This window comes from Petaurus breviceps, unplaced genomic scaffold, assembly GCF_028583685.1.
Source record: "Petaurus breviceps papuanus isolate PSGF00001 unplaced genomic scaffold, PetGlider_PUasm1.0 189, whole genome shotgun sequence".
Classification (NCBI taxonomy): Eukaryota; Metazoa; Chordata; class Mammalia; order Diprotodontia; family Petauridae; genus Petaurus; species Petaurus breviceps.
The window spans coordinates 12,547,078-12,569,809 of NW_027185809.1; the positions used below are offsets into that span (position 1 = coordinate 12,547,078).

Genomic DNA, 22,732 nt, shown 5'->3' on the forward strand with positions numbered 1-22,732 from the left:
GATCACTGGTAGAGAGAATATACAGGAAGAAGACTTAAGATAAATCTTTAAGGAACAGCCAGAGTTTCTACTCCAAATAGAACCAAGAGAAGAAAAAGATTTTTATATATCAGCTCTTTTTGCAGTAGCAAAGAACTGGAAACTAGTGGGTGCCCATCACATTATGGAACGTGAATTAAGGTAATACTACTATACAATAAGAAATAAAATCCAGGGATACCTGTATGAACTGCTAAAGAGTGAAGTGAGAAGAAACAGGAAAACAATTTATATAATAATCCCATTCTTTAAAAAAGAACTTTGAAAGACTCTGTGGAGGAGATCTCTGGGGAGGTGATTTCTTTTTCCTCTTCTCCCCATTGGTTATAGAATCTAGCAATCATTTACCTGAAAAGAATTGTCCTATCCAACAGTTCTAGAGTTCAGACAAGGATAGAGAAATGTAATCACTAGAAAGAGGAAGCAGATTCAAAGACCCCCTAGTAAAAGAAAAGAGATCTGTCTGTGGCCTCAAGAGTGAGCTGCCATTGGCAATTGAGAGTCCTGCTGTCAAGGGTTCACATACCTCCCTCATCATTTATTCTTCAGCTTGAACTCACTCTTCCCTTAGACTATGGATTTGTGGCAATGTACATGGGGAAGAATGTTTTGTAGCTACTGTTTTTGCTCTGCCATCTTACTAAATGCCTGTGCTAAGGGCTTTAGCTAAGAGCTAAAAAAAGATTTAAGAACTTTGATCGAAACAATGACCAATGAGAACTCAAGAAGGCAGGTAATGAAGTATGTATGAATGAAAGATACATGCATGGTGGCATAGTTTGGAAACAGCTGGGAAGTGACTGTGGAGGCCTGGTTCTAGGCAGGGGCTCATCTGTTACAGCCCAGAGTGGCTCCAGGGGCATTGTTCAAGGCTCTAGTGGGATAGGAATGAGGAAGACAAGGATTATGACCAACATGAATAGTCTGTTGAATTTCAGCCAGTATCAATTTTGTGCCATATGTATTTTCAACCTCCCTTTAAGCCCTTAATCACACACACACACAGAAACACACACACACACACACACACACACACACCCATATTACTACCAGATTATGTTCATTATTTCAGCAGTGGTCTCATAGGATGAACCTGTATATTATACTACTGTTCAATTGTTGAGAAAGACTTTGTTTCCTTTAGCTCCTAATCCTCCCCAGTAATTTCTCAAAAAGGCATGAGCAGAGGGCTCTTAGTTCAGATACTAGCTCTGACACATTAGTTTTGTGACCCTGGAGAAGTCATTTAAATTTTCTTAGCTTCAGTTTCCTCATCTGTGAAATGAAAATAGTGTTTTTAAAATCCTATTCAAATGTGAGATGATATAAATAGGTACAACATACACACATAACACTCATATTATAAGATGACAAAATGACAGTGATAAACTCAAATCATTCGTGACCGCCCATTGCAGTGATTCTTGTTCACATCTTTCCATTATAAGATGGTCACGTCATCCCTTCACTATATGAAGAATCGAAACAAGTATTTATTAAGCATTTACTATCTGATAGGCACTGTGCAATGTGCTTTATGAATATTATCTCATATAATGATCACAACAAGTATGGGAGATAGGGTTCTTTATTATCCTTATTCTACATTTAAGGAAACTGAGGCAAATAAGGGTTAAATGAATTTGCCAGGGTCACAAAACAAGTGTCTGAGACCAGATTTGAATTCAGGTCTTCTTGACTCCAGGCCCAGCTCTCTATCTATTATAGGGAGTTGTAATGCCAAGCAAAGGCAACTTCCCAAGGTTCAAAATACCAGCATTGGTGCTCTCCATTTTATTCAGTGACAAATTAAGAACAGAGAAAATAAAAATATATCATCATTCAAAATACAGCATTTACCAAGTATAATTGAATCAAGTACTACCCCACCCCTGGACATTATAATTCATTTAGTCAATCCCAAAGACCCTCTTCTAAGTATTACTCCACCCCTAGACTGTACATTCATTTAGTCAACCACAAAGCCCCTCTTCTCAAATGGAGATTAGTTTCCAGTCATAAGTAAAGTACATTCATTTGTTCAATCACAGAGCACAAAAAGGTCAAAAGTTCCTCACCCTTGGATTACAACTGAATAGGCCAGAGTTACCCCAGAGTTAACAAGCTTAAGCACAGCATTTAATACCCAAAGAGAGGTCTTTTCTTTATCTTTATTCCAGGCAAGTTCTCAGCAATCTTTGTTCCTGGGGAGACAAAGCCTAGCAAGGCCACAAGATACATTGCCAGTGTCTTCAAGAATTCACTCTCTGTCTGCAGAACAGTCTCAGGAGCTCTGAACCAACAGCAAGGTTCCAAGACATATGCAACAACAGGACTGTCCTTCAGTAGACAGATCTGGCAAAACAACATCAAAACAGACAATGTACCAGCATAACAGCCATGTCTCCTCAGTCCTTGGCAGCTCTGGGTGGCAGCTCTCAAAAGTCCTGGGCAATTCAAACTGGCCCTCAGCAATCCTCTCCGTCTCTCTCTGCCTCCAAGATGCTGCTTCCAAAAAGTTCTTCTGCCTCTCTCTTTTCTTGTGTCTCTCTAAATTTATGTCACCAGCTCCTCCCAGTTCAGCCCTCTCTTTTCAGGTCAACAAGTCCATCCCACAAGTGGGATTCACTAGCTCTGGGTTTGAACACAATCAAACCCAAAACCAAGCCAATACAGCGGGATCTTTAAATTCCATTACTATTACAATTTGGCTACAGCAAAATTCCAGAATTGTTTCTGTATCAGCATCAGGTGGTCCCTGAGCTCAGACAAGTACCTGCAGGATCTGTATCCTGGTCATACAATCCAGCTATGAAACAAATTTGTCTTACTGTTTCTGTTATCCCTCACTGTCAGGGCTACAGATCACTGTGTAACCATGGCTATATGTAATGAGAGTTGGCCACATTAAAGCAGATCTCCTGCTAGAGGAGGCCCTGGCACACATCTAGTTTTCCTCCAATGGAATAAAGAAAGCTTTACGCTTATGACCACTGTTAGCTCTTTGTTTTTATTTTATTTCTTGGAGTTAACTGTGGTTGTGGTAACCTGGCTCAATTCTTTGGTGTTTTTAGAGTTAAGAGCAGTTGCATAACCTCTGGGACTTTTTGGTCATTTGTTTTCAGACTTGACATAGGACTCAAAATCCAGAGCTCTTCTTACTAAACTATATTGACTTTGCTTTGATGAGTTAATATATTCCAATGACAATACTTTACAGAAATTCATTCTTTCAATACATTTTCCCAGTCATTTAAATTTTTGTGTAACCGTTTCCTTCTTTGTAGAACAAGGGGGGCTGAACTAGATGTGTTAAATCCCTTCCAGCTCCAGATGCAGTGGAAAGGACAATGAATTTATTTTTCAGGGGATCCACGTGGTTCATGTCCTGGATCACCCCCTTAATATCTGCCTGATAGTTGCTTCACTTGTTTGGACTTCAGATCCTTTCCTCTGTAAAAAGAGGGGGTTAGGCTCCTTCAGGGGGTCTTAATCTAGGGTCCGTGTACTTTTAAAAATACATATTTTGCTAACTGCATCTTTTTTTTAAATTAAGGGGTCCGTAGGTTTCACCAGATTGCCACAGAAAGGCGGAGACGCTGGACTAGATGGCCTTTGAGCTCCCTTTCAGCTCCAAATCCATGATCCTATGAAATATCTATCTCAAGACGTACCAAGCAGCCCTGGCGGGACAGGCAAAGGTCGACTTAAGAGTTACTTGAAAATTTACTTAAAAAGTTATTTGGGGAAAAAAACAAATAAATAAATAAATAAAACCTCTCGTCAAACAGCAGATAGGAAGGTATTTGACCTCATCCTAACCGCGTTCTAAGCGGCTTCACTTCAAAGTCAGACATTTAACTCTTGTCCAAAAGAAAGGTGAGGGAAGGGAAGGTTGATTCAGATGTTTTTGCTCCAAAACCCCGCCCCCGAGAAGAACCAAGCTAAGAGAAAAATATCATTGGCTGCGCGTTTCGTGACGTCACCTCGTCGCGGTAGCTCCTTACGCACGGCCGTATTCGTGGTTTCGCTTTCCGATTGGTCGGTTCGTTACTCGGCGTCTACGTGCAAGCCGGACCAATCATCAGCCTCGCCGCTCCGCCCCCGCCGTCGGAAGGAAGATGGCGGCCTCCGTTCGGTTTAGGTGGCGCCCGTGCAGCCGGGTACTGCGGCTGCACACTGTGGCCGAGGCCTCGGCGGCACGCTACCCGCCGGTGGTGGCCTCGCTGACGGCGAAAAGCCAGGCGGCCCGGCAGCGTCGGGTGGAGCGCTGGCATCGGGAGGCGCACGACGCGCCCTCGGCGGAGGCGAAGCTGCGCGTGCTCACGAAGCTGCAGCGCCTCAAGTACGTCGTGTACCCGCAGACCTTCGCCCTTCACGCCGACCGCTGGTACCAGAGCTTCACCAAGACCGCGTACCTGAGCGGCCTGCCTCTGCCCCCGCCCCCCGGCCCTGGCGAGCCCGGCGGCCCGGCCGACCTGGCCCCGCTGCGCTCGGCCGCGTGCGACTGCCTCTTGCAGGAGCACTTCCACCTGAAGCGCAGGAAGCGGGCCCCGCTGTACCGGGAGCAGGAGTCCGCGGCGTCGCCCTTCCTCCGTCAGCTCGTGGCCTCCCTGGTCGGGCTGCTGACCCCCCACAACCCGAGCCTGGCCTCCGCAGCCCTGGGTGAGTGTCCGACGCCGGGCCCTGGAGGTCAGACGGGAAAGCGTCTCGTTCACCCCGGGCAGGGGTGTGTGGGCCTCTCCGCGGGGAGCTAGACGAGCTAGTGAACTGACTAACCCATGGAGCTGGGTTAGGACCTCCGGGAACAGTGAGGACGAAGTAACTGGGCAGCCCATGTTCCGATGCAGCTGTGTGAGCCTGGGCAGGAGATGCCCTTATCCTCCCCCTCAGGCAGACAGGGAACCAGGCGGGGCAACGTGCCCCCAACGTAGCCAAGTCGTCGGGCCGGTCCGGACTCTGGTCTGACGGATTCCGCCCCGAAGGGCCGCCCAGGTAGTGATGGTGCCGGTCAGGCACGTCTCGGGGGTGCAGGCTGTAAAGCCCGCTTAGAGGCAGAGTGACCTTGAGCAAATAAAAGGAGATAGGGTAACAGCATTCATGTGGCACCTTGTCGTGTCCAGAGTAGATAGAGGGAAGGACCTGGAATCAGGAAGACTTGAGTTCAAATCCAGCTGCAGACACTTGACCCATGTACTAGCTCTATGACCTTGGGTAAGTCACTGAACCCCAATTGCCCTGTCTTCCCCTGTCCAAAAAGCAAAATGTAAAGAAAGCACACCCTATGGAAACCTACATTAAAATAAACTTTTTGGTCCAGCTAATAAATAACTAAATGACCAAAAGCGTTTCAGTTCCAGCAGAGAGTAGATGAAAAATATGGATAATGTAAAGTATATGAAAGGTAGAAGAAAGTGCTGTGAGAGTCACAGGGGCAAACAGGCCTAGAGAGGTCATCAATTAAGCCGTTGTAGAATTTGGACCTCAATTTAAAAAGAACGTTGAAATAAGTGACAGATATACATATATACACGCTTGTGTGTGGGTGTATAGAGTGACAGAGTCCACTTACAACCTAATGACTTAAAGAATTGAGTACAAAAATATCAGAAATATGGAATATAATAGGCTTCAAAAAAATGTGTTTTTAAAAGGCAAGATAAATGGGCCATGGCCAAATGCATTCTGAGTTTTATCAAGAAGAATGTTATAATAAAATTCGAATTTCTATATTGTATTCATAGGAAACCTGCCCTACCACTAAATGTCAAGCCTTTTCTAACTGATTGCATCAATTCCTATCAAATCTTTTAAGTTGTTGGTATTATATTCGTTTTAAAAATGAGAAAACCAAGGCTTTATATATACAACTGATTTGACTGTTATCAAGATGAGAATTCACATAATTAGATTCCTTCAATGATTTGGTACAGTGCAAGTCAGATGTCTTGTCAGATTATAAATGCTCTTAAAAAATTATAAAATAAGCGACTGTACTAGATTATCTTTAAAGCACTTTTCTGCTCTTAAAGTACAGTGATTCCACATGCAGAGCTTCACAGTACTGTGGTAAATAAAAAAAAAAACCCTGCCTTCTTAAATTTCCGACATTGCCCAGCCTCAGCCAGTGTTCACAGTGTCTCCTCCATCCATGCTTTACCAGTGTAGACCTTACAGCTGCTGTATTTCCGAGATCTTGATCTCAAATTCCCCTCTGCAACCACTATTTTCCGTCATTTCTCCTACTTCTTCATTTCTATGAAATTGTAGTTCGTCCTACTATCCAACCTTAGGGACACCCTATCTGCTTTCTTTGGTCTTCTGCTGGAAAAAGTGTAAAAAAAAAAAACACCCATCCTCATTTCATCCATTATACATTTATACTTTGTAACCGAACCTGGGCCCTCTCTGCTACTCAATAACCCTAGTTACATTCCCTTTGGTACTTATTCCAAAGCTTTTTGATGCCCTACTTCCATATTTTCAGCAGAAAACTAAGACAGGAAGTCTGTTCTTTCCTCACCATTTTGTATCTTTTCTCATCTTTTTCTTTCCTTTCATTTCTAGGCCCTTGTTTAATCTCTCCCTCTTCATGGACTCTTACAGGTCATTCATATATTAAAAAAAAAAAATCCTTCCCTTGATTAAAGGAATGTCTTTTCAAACTGTTGAGTCATTTTTATGTTATACCTAACTTTAAAAAAAAAACTATTTACTTTTGGTTTACAACATGCAGTTCCACAGTCCCTTGAGTTTCAGATTTTCTCCCCCTCCTTTTTATCCCTCTCACATTAAACATTAGTCAATACCTTACTTTTCTTGACCCCATTTGGAGTTTTCTTAGCAAGAGCCTTTTCCATTTCCTTCTCTACCTCATTTTACATATGAGGAAACCGAGGCTAACAGGGTTAAGTAACTTGCCTAAGGTCACATAATTAGGTAACTGTCTGAGGCCTTATTTGAACTCTGGAAAATGAGTCTTCCTGACTCCAGGCCCACTCTATTCACTGCATCACCTGGCTGCCCCTTTTCAGCTTCTTACTTGACAAGGAACAAGTTAGTTCCTTGGATTTCTTATTGTCTTTCTACTATTTCTACTTTTGCCCATCCTTTCATTCCTTTGCCCCTTGCAATCTGGTTTTTATTTCCATTACAATACTGGAATAGCCCTTTCCTAGGTGGAGCCGATCTCCTAATTGCCAAATCTAATGGCCCTTTTCCAGTCTTCTTGCCTGGAGTTTTCTGCCACAATTTGTCTGGCCAGCCCTTTTCCTTTACATTTTTTGTTTTCTTGCCTTCTGGGATGTTCTTTTGATTCATCTCCTACTTTTAATTCCAATCCACTGTTGCTGTTCCATCTTCCTCCTTTCCTCCTTAATGTAGATGTCCACTAAGGCTTTCTTCAGCATTCTTTAATTTTTTTTCTCTTCCATCTTTCCTGACAACCTCCCAAGATACAGACATCCAATAAACATTCCTTAGATTAATGTTCCCAGATAAGTATAATGCCAAATAGTGGTAATGTGGTCCAGATCAGGTAGGAAAGAGTGAAAGCATGAAAGAACATGTTTGTTTGGGTCATCTAGGAAGGATGTAGGCAATAGTTGGTACTTTTGGTTGAGTGTTGAAGAACAAGAGCATTTCCTCCAAGGCAGAGGAGAAGGGGGGGTGTGCATTCTGAGCATGGTTGCTGGCCTGGACAAATGGCCAGAGGTGCATGACAATTGAAACCCAGAGAGTAGATGAGATATGAAGAAAGTAAAGAGGCAGTTAAATATTAAAAGTCCAGGACAGAGCCTTGGAAGACACACAGATTTGTCAACCGAGCTGTTGAAGACAAGGAGGGTACAACCAGATGTAGAAGAACCAGAAGATGTTCTGGATTCAAAAGGAAGAAATGGTTCATTTTTGTAGAGAGAGGGGAGGGAAAGGAGACATTTGAAAATTCTAGAGTAAAAACTTAGAGGAACTAAATCCCAGAATAAATTGAACGGTGTAGGATGAAGAAAGTAGGAGGAACATATTTTACCTTGAGACTGGTGAAGAATAGCTGTAATAAGAATAGTTCACATTTGTATAGAACCTTGAAGTTTACAAATCATTTTTCTCTTGACAGCCCTATGAAGCAAGTAGCAATAGGCATTTTTACTTTATAGATGAAGAAATGGAGGCTCAGAAGTTGAATACTTCTAACCAAGAATCCTCTTCTGCAACAGTATATTTAAATCAGAATAATTTAATGTTAAATTATTAGCCTCAAACCTAATCCTTTCAACACATTGAAAAATATTCTTAAAATAATTAATTTTCGATTAGAATATCTGGTTTGCTTCAGGCATTTAATGTTTGGTTAATCAAGCATTTAGTGTTAAAATTAGTGGTCTATGGTCTAAGAACAAAAATAGTTCACTAGATGGAAAAGTAAATGTTTTTTGTTAGATTTTAGACGTCCAGTTCACTTTTATTGGTGGCGTGGTGAAGAAATTATTCCAAAAGGTCATCGTCGAGGTAGAATTGATGCATTACGATACCAGATAGATGATAAACCACACAGCCAGATTCGTATGCCGAAACAGCTTTCAGAGGTAAGAATTTTTCTTTAAATATGATCTTTATTTTTTAAAATTATGACTTTCATGACTACTCCATTTCTTATGGAAAAAACTAAGAGTAAATAACTTGCCCAGTTATATAATAATTGCAGATTAGGATTATGAGCCTTTTATCTCTGATTTTCTGTTCAATTTATAAACATTCTGTATTTAGAAGTACTTACTTTATTACTATATGGTTAACCTAGAAGTTATTTTGTGTGTGAGTGTTGTTTGTATATGTCTTTGTGTGTCTATGTATGTATAAGCACACACACACACACACACATATATACACACATATATAATAGTGTCTGTATGGGAGTAAGTTTAGTGGTTAACTTTCTTTTCATATTATGAAAACAATAGTTTTAAACTATAAGAGAAAATCCTTTTATGCAGAGTAGTATTTTTTTTACAGTTTTGAACTGGGTTATGTATCATATTTGCAGTTCTGAGGAAAAACACGAAAACTCACAAAATTGTCTTTGCTCCTATATGCTATTAAAAAATGAATTGTTTCAAATTGAATTTTAAAAGCTTCATTTAATATATCTATTTTAGTGATTAAGTGATTTAATGATTAATGTGTTTTGATAGGTAATAATAAAAGGATATATACTATTGCTACTGTTAAGAATTAATGCTTGTGATTTTTTCCTTAAGTTTGTGCCTTTGGATTACTCTGTACCAATAGAAATTCCTGTTCTGAATTGTAAACCAGACAAACTTCCGTTATTCAAACGACAGTATGAAAATAACATATTTATAGGTGAGTTTTTCTCTTAGAAGCAATGTAACTTGTGTTTAAGGTTCTGCTTGTGTGTGTGTGTGTGTGTGTGTATGTATGTATGTGTTTGTGTGTGTGAAAGAGAGAGAGAGAGAAATTGTTGGTGCCCAAAAGTTTGAATCTAAATTCTACATCATGCAACCATTCTACAGGAATTGTAATTCTTGTACAGACATGCCTCAGAGAATACTACAGGTTTGGTTCTAGACCACCATAATAAAGCAAATATCATAATGAAGTGAAAAAGTGACAAGAATTTTTTGATTGCTTAATACAAATTAGAATTATGTTTATACTATATTGTAGTCTATTAAGTGGGCTTTATTATTATGTCTAAAAAAATTCACATATATCTTAATTTTAAAATAACCTTATTGCTAAAAATTGCCAGCCATCATCTGAGCTTTCAGTTAGTCATGATCTGTGCTGCTGGAGTTTCTTGCCTTGATGTTGATGGCTGCTCACTGATCAGGGTAGTGGTTACTGCAGGTTAGGCTAACTGTGGCAATTTCTTTTTTTTTTTAACTTATTTATTTTATTATTTTTTAGTTAATTTATTTGTTTCCTTTTAGTTTACAGGATTCAATTCCACAATTCCTTGAGTTTCAGTTTTGTCCCCCTCTCTCCCCTCCCCACCATGGCGGCATATAGTCAAGTATAGGATCTGTAAATACTTTCACATTATATATTCGTCAAGTTATAAAGACGGATTGTATCATATGGAATGAAAAATGGTAAAGAGGACATAAAACCAAACAAGAGAAGGAAAAAAGATCAGGTATTTTGCTTCCATCTGGATATAAACTCAGTTCTTTCTAGTTCTTTCTCTGGATGTACATATTTCTCTCCATCATGAGTCTTTTGGGATTGACTTATATCACTGCATTGCTGAGAAGAGTCCAGTCTATCAAAGTTGGTCATCACACATATGTTGTGTCTGTAATTGTGTACAAATTTCTCCTGGTTCTACTCTTCTCACTCAGCATCAGTTTGTATAAGCCTCTCTAGGTAAATATGAAGACCATCTGCTCCTCGTTTCTTATAGCACAATAGTATTCCATAACATGCATATACCACAACTTGTTCAGCCATTCCCCAATTGATGGGCACCCCCTTAATTTCCAATTCTTTGTTACCACAAAAAGCTGCTGTAAACATTTTTGTACATATGGGTCTTCCTCCCACTTCTATGATCTCTTTGGGATATAACCCTAGAAGTGGTATTGCTGGGTCAAAAGATATGAAAGTATTTATAGCCCTCTGGGCATAATTCCAGATTGCTTTCCAGAAAGGCTGGATCAGTTCACAACTCCACCAGCAATGCATTAGTGTTCCAATTTGCCCACATCCTCTCCAGCATTTGTCATTTTCCTGTTTTGTCATCTTAACCAGTCTGACTGGTGAGATGTGGTACCTCAGAGTTATTTTGATTTGCATTTCTCTAATCAATAGTGATTTAGAGCATTTCTTCATGTGCTTATAGATATCTTTAATTTCTTTCTCTGAAAATTGCCTGTTCATATCTTTTGACCATTTATCAGTTGGGGAATGACTTTTATTCTTATAAATTTGACTCAATTCTCTGGATATTTTAGAAATGAGTCCTTTGTCAGAGACATAGGTTGTAAAGATTCTTTTCCAATTTCCCACCTCCCTCTTAATTTTGGTTGCATTGGCTTTGTTTGTACAGAAGCTTTTCAATTTCATGTAGTCAAAAATTATCCATTTTACATTTTATGATGTTCTCTAATTCTTGTTTAGTCATAAAGTCTTCCCCTCTCCATAAATCTGACAGGTAGACTTTTCCTTGTTTTCCCAGATTGCTTAGAGTGTCAGCCCCCATACCTAGAACATGCACCCATTTAGACTTGATTTTGGTATATGGTGTTAGGTAATGGTCTATGCCCAGTTTCTGCCATACTATATTCCAGTTTTCCCTGCAGTTTTTGTCAAAGAGTGAGTTCTTATCCCAAAAACCAGGGTCTTGGGGTTTATCAAACAGTGGATTACTGTAGTCGTTAACTTCTGAATCTTGTGTGCCTAATCTGTTCAACTGATCCACTCCTCTATTCCTCAGCCAGTACCAAGTAGTTTTGATGACTGCTGCTTTATAATACAGATTGAAATCTGGTATAGCTAGTCCACCTTCCCTAGCATTTCTTTTCATTAATTCCCTTGATATTCTGGACCATTTGTTCTTCCAAATGAATTTTGTTACTATTTTTTCTAGGTCTATAAAGTAGTTTTTTGGTAAATTAATTGGTATGGTGTATCAGCAATGCCATATTCACAATGCCTATAGAGATTACAAATATGCTGATATAATTATCCATCACAAAATACGTCATGTTTGCCATATGGGGAAATAAACTAGAAAATTTATTAAGATACCAAAAGACTGAGTCCCAAAACCAGAAAGTGAAAGCCATCAGAGTAGTTATGACATTGGCACAGGTAGATAAAGTAGAAAGCACCCACATTTTCAAGCCTTTAAAACAGAACAGGCTACCTCAGGCAAAGGTCCTCCTCTCCCCACTCACAGCAACCACCCAGTGTCCTGGAAGCACGCTCCCAGCAGCTTTGGCCCCTGGCAGTCCTCAGCAGGTGTCCTAACTCAAAAAAAAGGGCAACCGCAACCGCCGCCAACCGCCAACCGCAGGACCGTTAGCTCGGCTTTCACTTTTTCTCGCTTTCCGCTTTCTCTTGCTCTGCTATGTCAGCACGTCCATGGGGCATGGAAGATCTTTAAATCCCATAACCCTTACATATGGCACTAAGTATATAATTTAATTTAGGTAAAATTGTCATTTTTATTATATTAGCTCGACCCAGCCATGAGCAATTGATATTTTTCCAATTAGTTAGATCTGACTTTATTTGTATGAAAAGTGTTTTGTAGTTGTGGTCATATAGGTCCTGGGTTTGTTTTGGCAGGTAGATTCCCAAATATTTTATAATGTCTACAGTAACTTTAAATGGGATTTCTCTTTCTATTTCTTGCTGTTGAATTTCATTGGAAATATATAGGAATGCCTAGGATTTATGTGGGTTTATTTTATATCCTGCAGCTTTGCCAAATGTATTTATTGTCTCAAGTAGTTTTTTACTTGATTCTCGAGGCTTCTCTAAGTATATCATCATATCATCTGCAAAGAGTGATAGCTTGGTCTCTTCTTTGCCTAATTTGATTCCTTTGATTTCTTTTTCTTCTCTAATTGCTACTGCTAACATTTCTAGTACCAGATTGAATAAGAAGGGTGATAGTGGACACCCCTGTTTCACCCCTGATCTTATGGGAAATGCTTCTAGCTTCTTCCCATTACATATAATACTTGCTGATGGCTTTAAATAGATGCTACCTATTATTTTAAGGAAGGCTCCATTTATTCCTATACTTTCTAATGTTTTTAATAGGAATGGATGTTGTGTTTTGTCAAAAGCCTTTTCTGCATCTATTGAGATGATCATGTGGTTTCTGCTAGTTTTATTGTTGATATGATCAATTATACTGATGGTTTTCCTAATGTTAAAGCATCCTTGCATTCCTGGAATAAATCCTACCTGATCAAAATATATTATTCTTGAGATAAGTTGCTGTAGTATTTCTGCTAGTATTTTATTTAGAATTTTTGCATCTATATTCATGAGGGAGATTGGTCTATAATTTTCTTTCTCTGTATCACTACCGTATTTGTGTCATAAAAAGAAATTGGTAGGACTCCTTCTTCACTAATTTTACCAAATAGTTTGTAGAGTATTGGAATGAATTTTTCTTTAAATGTTTAATAGAATTCGCTAGTAATGAAAATAACTAGCCATGGAGATTTTTTCCTAGGGAGTTGACTGATGGCTTGTTCAATTTCTTTTTCTGAGATGGGGTTATTTAAGTAATTTGCTTCCTCTTCAGTTAATCTGGGCAACTTGTATTTTTGTAAATATTCATCCATTTCCCTAAGATTGTTAAATTTATGTGCATACAACTGGGAAAAATAATTCCTAATTATTGTTTTGATTTTCTCTTCATTGGAGGTAGATTCACCCTTTTCATTTTTGATACGCATAATTTGGTTTTCTTTTTTTTTTTATCACATTGACTAAGGGTCTATCAGTTTTGTTGGTTTTTTCATAAAACCAGCTCTTAGTTTTATTTATTAATTCAATAGTTTTCTTAATTTCAATTTTATTAATCTCGCCTTTGGTTTTCAATATTTCTAATTTAGTATTTAATTGGGGATTTTGAATTTGTTCTTTTTCTAGGTTTTTCAATTGCATGCCCAATTCATGGACCTCCCTTTTCTCTAATTTAATCATGTGTGCACTCAGGGATAAAAAACTTCCCCCAAGAACTGCCTTTAATGCATCCCACAAATTTTGGTATGTTGTCTCATTATTATCATTCTCTTGAATGAAATTACTGATTGTTTCTATAATTTCTTGTTTGACCCACTCATTCTTTATGATTAAATTGTTTAATTTCCAATTAGTTTTTAGTCTGTCTTTCCATGGCCCTTTATTGCATATAATTTTTATTGCATCATGATCTGAGAAGGATGTATTTAATATTTCTGCCTTACTGCATAGAATTGTGAGATTTTTATGCCCTAGAACGTGGTCAATTTTTGAGTGTGTGCCATGAACCACTGAGAAGAAAGTATATTCCTTTTTATCCCCATTCAGTTTTCTCCAGAGATCTATTATAACTATCCTCTCTAAAATCCTGTTCACCTCCTTAACTTCTTTATTGTTTATTTTGAGGTTAGATTTATCAAGTTCAGAGAGGGGGAGATTAAGGTCTCCCACTAGTATAGTTTTGCTATCTATTTCTTCCTCTAATTCCTTTACCTTCTCCTCTAGGAATTTGGATGCTATACCACTTGGTGCCTATATGTTAAGTAATAATATTGTTTCATTCTCAATGGTGCCTTTTAGCAGGATATAGTTTCCTTCCTTATCTCTTTTAACTAGGTCAATTTTTGCTTTTGCTTTATCTGAGATAAGGATTGCTACCCCTGCTTTTTTTACTTTAGCTGAGGCATGGTATATTTTACTCCAGCCTTTTGCCTTTACCCTGTGTGTATCCCTCTGTTTCAGATGTGTTTCTTGTAAACAGCATATTGTAGGATTATGATTTCTAATCCATTCTGCTATCTGTCTCCGTTTTATGGGAAAGTTCATTCCATTCACATTTACAGTTATGATTGTTATCTGTTTCTTTCCCTCCATCCTATTCCCACCCCTGTTAATGTTCATATTTCCCCCCCTTCTCCCTTTCCCCCCCCAATTTTTTTTCTCTTCTTCATTGGCTTCTCCCTCCATTCTTTCATTACCCCCCCCCTTTTCCCCCCCTTTCCCCTTACTTCTTCCTTCCCTACAAACCACCCCCCCCCTTTCGTAGCCCTTTCCGCCTCCTACTGCCTGTAGGATATTTTTATACTTAATGAAGTATGTTATTTCTTCTTTGCATCAAGAGTGACAGGAACAAATCTCATGCGAAGCTCCTCTCCCTCCCCTCTTTCCCTCTCAAATGATACTTTTTGTGTTTCTTCTTCATAGAGTCCTATGTTTAACTGGTTGTTATTCCCTCCTTGCACCAGAACCAATGAGGGAGAAGCTCATAAGATTCCCATCTCCCTCCCTTTTTTTCCTCTGCTATACAGTTTTTCTGCCTGTTTGTGTGGCATAATTTACCCTTTTCCACTTCATTCCCTTTCTTCCATTGCAGTCCCTTAGTAGCCCTTAATAAGATTTTTTAAAATCGTCATTTTGTGTATTTTATATTCATACCCTCTACTTGTCTATAACCAGTTTGCTCTTATCAAATAGCACAGTGTGTGTGTATGTTTTCCTTGTTTACCTTTCTATGTCACTTGTAATTGGAGGTTGAATTTTCCATTGAGTTCTGGCTTTTTTATCAAGAAGGTCTGGAACTCTGTTATATTGTTGAATGACTATCTCTTTGCCTGGAAGAATATGCTCAGTCTCTCTGGGTAGGTGATCCTTGGTTGTAACCGGAGCTCTTTTGCCTTGTGGAAAATTGTATTCCACTGCCTCCGATCTTTCAGTGTAGAGGCTACCAAATCCTGTGCAGTCCTCACTGTGGACCCTCAATATTTGAATTGTTTCTTTCTGGCTACTTGAAGTATTTTCTCTTTTATCTGGTAGTTCTGGAGTTTGGCCACAACATTTTGAGGACTTTTCAGTTTGGGATCTCTTACAGCAGGTGTCTGGTGGATTCTCTCGATTTCTATTTTACCCTCAGGTTCTAGTATCTCAGGGCAGTTTTCCCTAACGAGCTCTTGGAGAAATGAGCCTCTTGTCCAGGCTCATTTTTTCATCATGATTTTCTGGTGGGCTTATGATTCTCAGATTATCTCTCCTGGATCTGTTTTCCAGATCAGTTATTTTTCCTTTGAGGTATTTTTACCTCTTTTTCTAATATTTCATTCTTGTTGTTTTGTTTGACTAATTCTTGGTTCCTCATAGAGTTATTTGTTTCAATTTGGTTGATTCTAGTTTTTAGCAAATCATTTTCCTTGGTTAGTTTTTGGAGCTCCTTTTCCATATCATACACTTTTCTTTTTAGAGAGATGTTTTCTTCATTATAACGTTTTTCTAATTCTGTTATTTTGGTTTTGAGAGAATTATTCATTTTGTCTTCTATCTCTCTCATTCGGTTTTCAAAGTTACTTTTGATCTCATCTAGGAGAGCCTTCTGTGCTAGGGACCCATTCCCTGTTGAAGTTTCACCTTTGGGTGTGGAGTCTACATTGTCTCCCTCTGAGTTTGGTTCCTCCCTCTGAGGATAGTAGGACTCCAGAGTCTTTGTAGTCTGCATTCTACCCATTTTGAGGCAGGGCCCTAGCCACGCCCTTCCTCTGGGATCCCAAGCCTTTACTGTAGAGGGTTTTGCCCTGGGGCATGAGTTTCTATGTTTTCAGGATCAGAGGGGGGTTTGGAGCAGGTGAGGTTCACTCTGTCATCCTGGCCTTTGGAGGTCCTGATAGGGGCTTTTTTTTTTTTTTAAATTTCTGGGCTATGAAGTGGTAGCCCCAGGAGTATCTGCTGTCCAGGACAGGGGCCCCTGCATTTGGTTCTTACCTTGTTCTTTGCAGTCCCAGCCCTTTGATAGGCCTGGTATTGGCCCTTGTGGTTGCTGGGACGACTTGCCCTCCAAGTTGATCAGGCCCCTTCCAGGCCTACCTCTGCCTTTGCCAGCTGCGCTTTCTGGGCCTGCCTCTGCCTCAACTGTGGCAATTTCTTAAAATAAAATTTCAAAATTTGCTGCATTGATTGGCTCTTCACAAAAAGATTTCTCTGTGGTATATGATATTGTTTGACAGCAGTTTTCCCACAGCATAATTTCTTTCAGACCTTGGAGTCAATCCTCTTAAATTCTGCCTCTGCTTGACCAACTGAGTTTATGTAATTCTTCAGTATTGTTGTGTCTCAGGGAATATGGAGACCTGGGAGAGAGAGAGAGAGAGAGATACAGTGAGCAACCTGTTGGTGTAGCAGTGAGAACACACAAAATATTTATCTTATTAACTTAGCATTCTCATATGAATGCCATTTGTGGTGCCCCAAAACAATTACAATAGTAACATCAAAGATCACTAGTGCGGGCGGCTACGTGGCGCAGTGAGTAGAGTGCTGGCCCTGGAGTCAGGAGGACCTGAGTTCAGATCCGGCCTCAGACACTTAACACAAAAACACTAGCTGTGTGACCTTGGGCAAGTCACTTAACCCCAGTTGCCCTCCCCAAACAAAATAAACAAACAAACAAACAAACAAAAGATCTCTGGTGGATCACAGATCACCATAACATATAGAAAGAAAAGTTTGAAATAATTATGAGAATTACCAAAATGTGTATACACTTTGAGCACGTGCTGTTGGAAAAATGGCGCTGACATACTTGGGGCACACAGAGTTGCCACAGGCATTCAGTTTGTTAAAAAAATGCAGTATCTATGAAGGGCATTAGAAAGAGGTATGCCTATATTAGGAACTATCCATTTATATATGCAGACATACTCTTGGTTCAAGAAGCAGTTAAGAAAGCCAAGAAGGGATACATGCTGTCAATTAATTTAGGGTCCATTTTGTAGGTCTTTACACACACAGACGTAATAAACAAGAAAGATATTTTAAAAACACATTTATGCAGCTTTTTTGTTTCAAAACTATGTACTTTAAAATACTAAAATTGATTTTTTAAGTGTAATTTTGGTTTTCATCTGCAAAATATTCATTGTTTTCTTTTACCTAAACTAAAAGTTAAATGGGTGTCATATCATTAATTTTTATTACTTTTCTCTGATACACACTTGTTGGCTGTTGAAATAGTGGTGAGACAGTTTATATCCCCAATGGGACTTAAGGAAAGCTTGACACAAGAGGCCTGTAATGTATCTGTGAACTGTGGAGCAGCTATAAAGTGAAGCACTTGGACCTAGAGCCAGAAGAGATCTTCCAGACCACCTAGTCCAAATCCCCATATTTACAAATAAGGAAATTGATAAGAAAATGAATTGATTTCTCCAGTCATACAACCAGAGAATGACAAAATTAGAATCAGAACCCAGATCTCTTGATTTATAAATAACTATATCACAGTTCTGCCTCTAAATTGGATCTCACTTTACAATGCAGTTCAAGGTCACCATTTCACATATCATCATTTATAATCCTTAACTATTTTCAGAGCATTTTGTTCAACAAAGTGCTTTCCTCACAACTGTAAAGGTTGTAAAGTCAATGTCTTATTTTTTTTTAATCTTTAGTCTGTTTTAAATCATTGATATTCTGCAAATACTGATTATACTGTTATTAGTGATAGTTTCTTATCTCATGACTTAGTATCACCCTTTTGTTAATAGAATCGCATTGTAGAAGAAAATAATGCATGGTGAAAATAGAGCCCCAGTTAATTGACTAAGCAACAGGTAAACTTGAAGTGGAATCTTAAAGTCTTATTCTTGTCCTCTTATTTGCTACTATTCTACTTTAGTTTATTTTCATGTTAATACGTTATGATTTTTGTGCTTATATTTGAGGGGGGAAAGAGTGTGTTTTGTTTACAAAGCACTTTGTAGAAAAGAAAGGTAATTTAAAGAAAAATAATTTGTTTAATTCAATTCACAGGAGGGTATAAAGCAATTAGTAAAGTAACACTTAACAGAAATTCTTATCTGTTATGTTTTGTCTTTTTTTTTTTTTTGCTTTGGGATTAAGGGACAAGGTTAGCAGATCCATGCTGTTATGGCCACACGCAATTCCATTTGTTACCTGACAAAATTAAAAGGGAGAAGCTCTTGAAGGACAATCGTGCTGATCAAATAGAAGTTGGTTATCGAGCCAATGCCATTGCTAGTCTTTTTGCTTGGACTGGTGCACAGGCTATGTATCAAGGTAAGGTGGATTTTACAGTTGGATACATGCTTGAATTATAACCTTGATATTTTAAGAATTGAGTAATTTAATTGGACCTAGTTTCCTTGAGAAGAGGTTAACAGATTTTTAACATTTAGAAACAATGGAAACTTAAGCTTTGATTGTTTAAAATAATTACAGTTTTTGTGTTAAGATGCCTGGAGGTCTTGTGGAAATATTGTAATCATTTTCACTCATACCATTTTCATCGTGTACTTATATAATGCTTAATACAAATAAGCTTGTAGGTTAATAACCCCCATTTTACAAGCATGAAGGTCAAGGTTTCTGAGATTAAAAAGGTTTTCAGTAGCTCATATCCTTTCTTCCCTGACTCACATGCTAAGCTGTGAGCCCAGAAGTGAAAACAGGATGCAGTATATAACAGGCATATCATGTTGGGGTACCGAAGGCTCTAGTATAGCTATCCCAGGATGAGGAGAAGGTGATGGAATATAACTGCCTGTAATGAATCTTCATATTTCCACACCAACATTGAACTCTCATGTCTATGTTAGGATTCAGATTTAGATCCTCTGGTTCTTTCCAAAAAGGGGGGGAAAAAAGGGTTGGGGGAAGGAAGGAGAGGAGGGAGAGAGCTCTGCTTCTGATATCCCATCAACAAAGGAAAAGAAAGTCTTACTTTTGGTCTGTTCCTGAAGATTTTGGGGGACACTGATTGACTGTAGGTGACTGAAATCATAATTAGTCTTTTTGGGCCTCCGTATCCTTCAAGGCAATGGGAGGTGGTTGTTATGTCAAAGTTGTGTTAGAGTATGTGGCTTGACTAGTGCAACTTCTTACAACTTAGGCTTCGGAAATAAAATGTTTCTCAAGAGTTTGAAGTCTTTGCAGATTATCTTTCCACAGAACTCAGGAAGGAAGCAGTTAGCAAAAACCAAACCAAATCTTTGAACTTTTTTTAATAAGCTAAGAAATTAAAGTAGACTTCATAAAAAAACAAATTAGCAACACACATGGAGGTTATAGTGTCTAATATAAACATCTTTTATCTTGAAATTTCCTTTATTATAGTGTACTTTTTGTAACTGTGTGTGCATATACATAATGGGTATGTGTGTATGTCTACACATACAGTGTACGTGATGAGAGCTTGCTAGTGATCCACTTGGGCCATATCGACCCTTCCCCCTTCTTTGCCTCACGTAATGCCTTCTGTTAAAATGCTTGAAATTTAGATGTGCCCTGAAGCAAGAAATTTGACCATGTGGGAATCTATTTCATTTTATGGTATTTTGGCTGGGATATTTCCGTGTGAAAATGTATGAGGTATAAGATAGGACTGTTTATAGAGAGGCAGAATTATCAGTCTTCTCTATGTAAATAATAACTGAAATCATGAAAGCAGATTATTTTCTCTTAGAGAATATAATTGTAAATGAGTAAAGGAGAGATATATATCCCTGATTATTGCCAGTGACAGAATAGTAAGAAGAAAATACAGTGAAGCAAATAATGAAGTAGGAAAAAAACTAATAGGAAATAGTGTCACAGAAATTATACTTGGGTCCTCTTGATCAAAGATGTGATTGTGTTGGAGTCAAATCACATAAAATTAAGGGATAGTTTAGATTGTCCAAGAAGACAAGTTGAAGTCTTTGTTATTTTCTGGAAATAGTTTCAGTGGAATGGTGAAGGTGCAGGATGGTAAGGGAAAGATGAAAAATAAGTATGTCACTTGAATTTTCAGATGAATGGAAAGAAAGAGAAAAGATAGTGTTTGGGAGATGAGAACCAGGTGATAGTCTAGGAAAGGATGGGGAAGTAGAGACGTACTCCAGCAATAATTGCAGCTGGTGCAGTGGAAAGGCCATTGAATTAAAAAGTCTGGAAATTTGTGTCTAGTCCTGGATTTTGATCTTGAACAAATTACTTACATTCCTTGGGTGTTAGTTTCCTCATATTTAAAACAAAGGAATTGGACAAAAACATATATCAGTTGCTTTCAGCCCTCAGTCTACATCATTTTAGAGAATTCATAGTTATCTTGGGAATGAAGGTTCTTAAGTTGACAGGATGAGATTGAATCCAATTTAGAGTAAAAGGTAAGGACCTTATTAGAAGGCATCTAGTCCATCCCTCTTATTTTATAAATGAGGAAAAGGATGTCTGGAGAGGTTAAATGATCTGCCCCAAATTTAGTTCCATTATGAGTAGTGGTTTGAAAAAGGTGAAGACACACTGGTGTACCATAAAGGGATAGGGGTAGTAAGAATGGAAAACATTTCTGAGAATTTGATTACTTTATTGATCAGTATCTTTTTGTTTTATCTCCTGTAATATGGTAAGCATTCCTACCCAACAAAATTATTTATGTAAACATAAATGTAACTTTTTTTCTACAGGATTCTGGAGTGAAGCTGATGTTACCCGTCCATTTGTCTCCCAGGGTGTGGTCACAGATGGAAAATATTTTGCCTTCTTTTGTTATCAATTAAATACTTTGGCACTTACTGCACAGGCTGATCAAAATAACCCTCGTAAGAATATATGTTGGGGGACAGAGAGCAAGCCTCTCTTTGAAGTTATTGAAGATGGTGATGTTAAAGGCTTCAATGATGAACTTTTGCTTCGTTTGGTTCAGTTTCTAATGAACAGACCAGAAGAAAACAGATCACAACTATTATAAAGACTTTTGGAATACTTAGATTTCACTGAATGTAAACTAAATCAATTATGATTTGATATAATAATGTAAAGACCTGGAATAAATTTTAGAAATATTTCTTACTGTGGTTTCTTTTAAGCTTTTTTTGTGCTGTTTCAAATAATAATGACAATTTCAATTTAAGATAGCTCTGATTGTGATTTCATCAATGGGAGACTATTCAGTAAGACCTATTGGAATATTCCATTTCTTAGTTGATAACTTTGTTTGACCACAGTAACTCAAATCACCTTGTAACCAACCTTCTGGTATTGTACTTCTCAAATTAACTAGGCTGCTCTTTTTATCAACCAATTAACAAGCATTTTTTAAAAATGTATACTCTATTCCAGAAACTGTGGTGAGCTCTGGCAATACAAAGAAAAGGTAGAAACACGTTGCTTACATTCTAATGGGAGAGACCACATATATAAATTAGTCTATGCAAAATGAATGCAGAGAATGTGAAAGGTAACAGAAGATAGCACAAGCAGCTGAAGGGACCCAGCAAGGCCTTCTATAAGAAGTGATGCTTGAGCTGATAAAGGGTTGAAGGAGAAAGAATTACAAACATGGGGAACCGCCAGGACAAAGGCACGAGACAGGTAGGAGTGTTGCAGTATGGTTGGATTCTGCAGTTTATGGAGGGAAGCAGAGTCTAAGATTGGAAAGTTAACAGGGACAGGCTTTGAAGAACTTTACATGTAAAACAAAGCATCCTATGTTTGATCTGAAGCTAAAAGGTAGCCGCTGGAGTTTATTTAGCAAGAGACACGACATGTCTTGACCAACGATTTAGGAAAATCACTGGCAGCTGAGTTGGAGGTGTACCTGAAGTGGAGAGAGAGACTCAAGGCAAGTAAATCAATTGGAAGCCTGTTGTAATAGTCTAGGCAAGAGGTGATGAAAGCCTGAAATGGGTGGCCGTGTGAATGGAGAAAAGGGGATGTATTAAAGAGAAATCGTAGAGAAGGAATTTAAGATTCGGCAACTGATTGGTTAAGTGGAGTGAATGAGAAGTTGAGATTGACACAGGTGTTGTGAACCTGAGTGATTGAGAAGGATGGTGGGCCCTTGACCCAGGAAGTTCAAAAGAAGGGAGGGTTGGACTTAAGGTGGTGAATTCCGTTTTGGACAGTCTGCATTTTGGGTCTTCCCCCTATTGAGAGTATGAGCTCCTTGAGATCAGGAACTGTAGCTTTTTCTATTTGT

At 38.6% G+C, this 22,732-nt stretch overlaps 1 protein-coding gene across 1 annotated transcript; it reads left to right on the plus strand.

Annotated features, from left to right (window-relative positions):
* Positions 1–635: 635 nt before the first annotated feature.
* Positions 636–21,598, plus strand: LOC138164253 (large ribosomal subunit protein mL65-like). Its single transcript, XM_069091906.1, has 6 exons — positions 636–645; positions 4,161–4,704; positions 8,479–8,624; positions 9,297–9,402; positions 18,655–18,831; positions 21,219–21,598. Exons 2-6 carry the CDS (start codon positions 4,161–4,163, stop codon positions 21,500–21,502), a joined length of 1,257 nt encoding a protein of 418 aa, XP_068948007.1. The 5' UTR covers positions 636–645; the 3' UTR covers positions 21,503–21,598.
* The last annotated feature ends 1,134 nt before the right edge of the window (positions 21,599–22,732 follow it).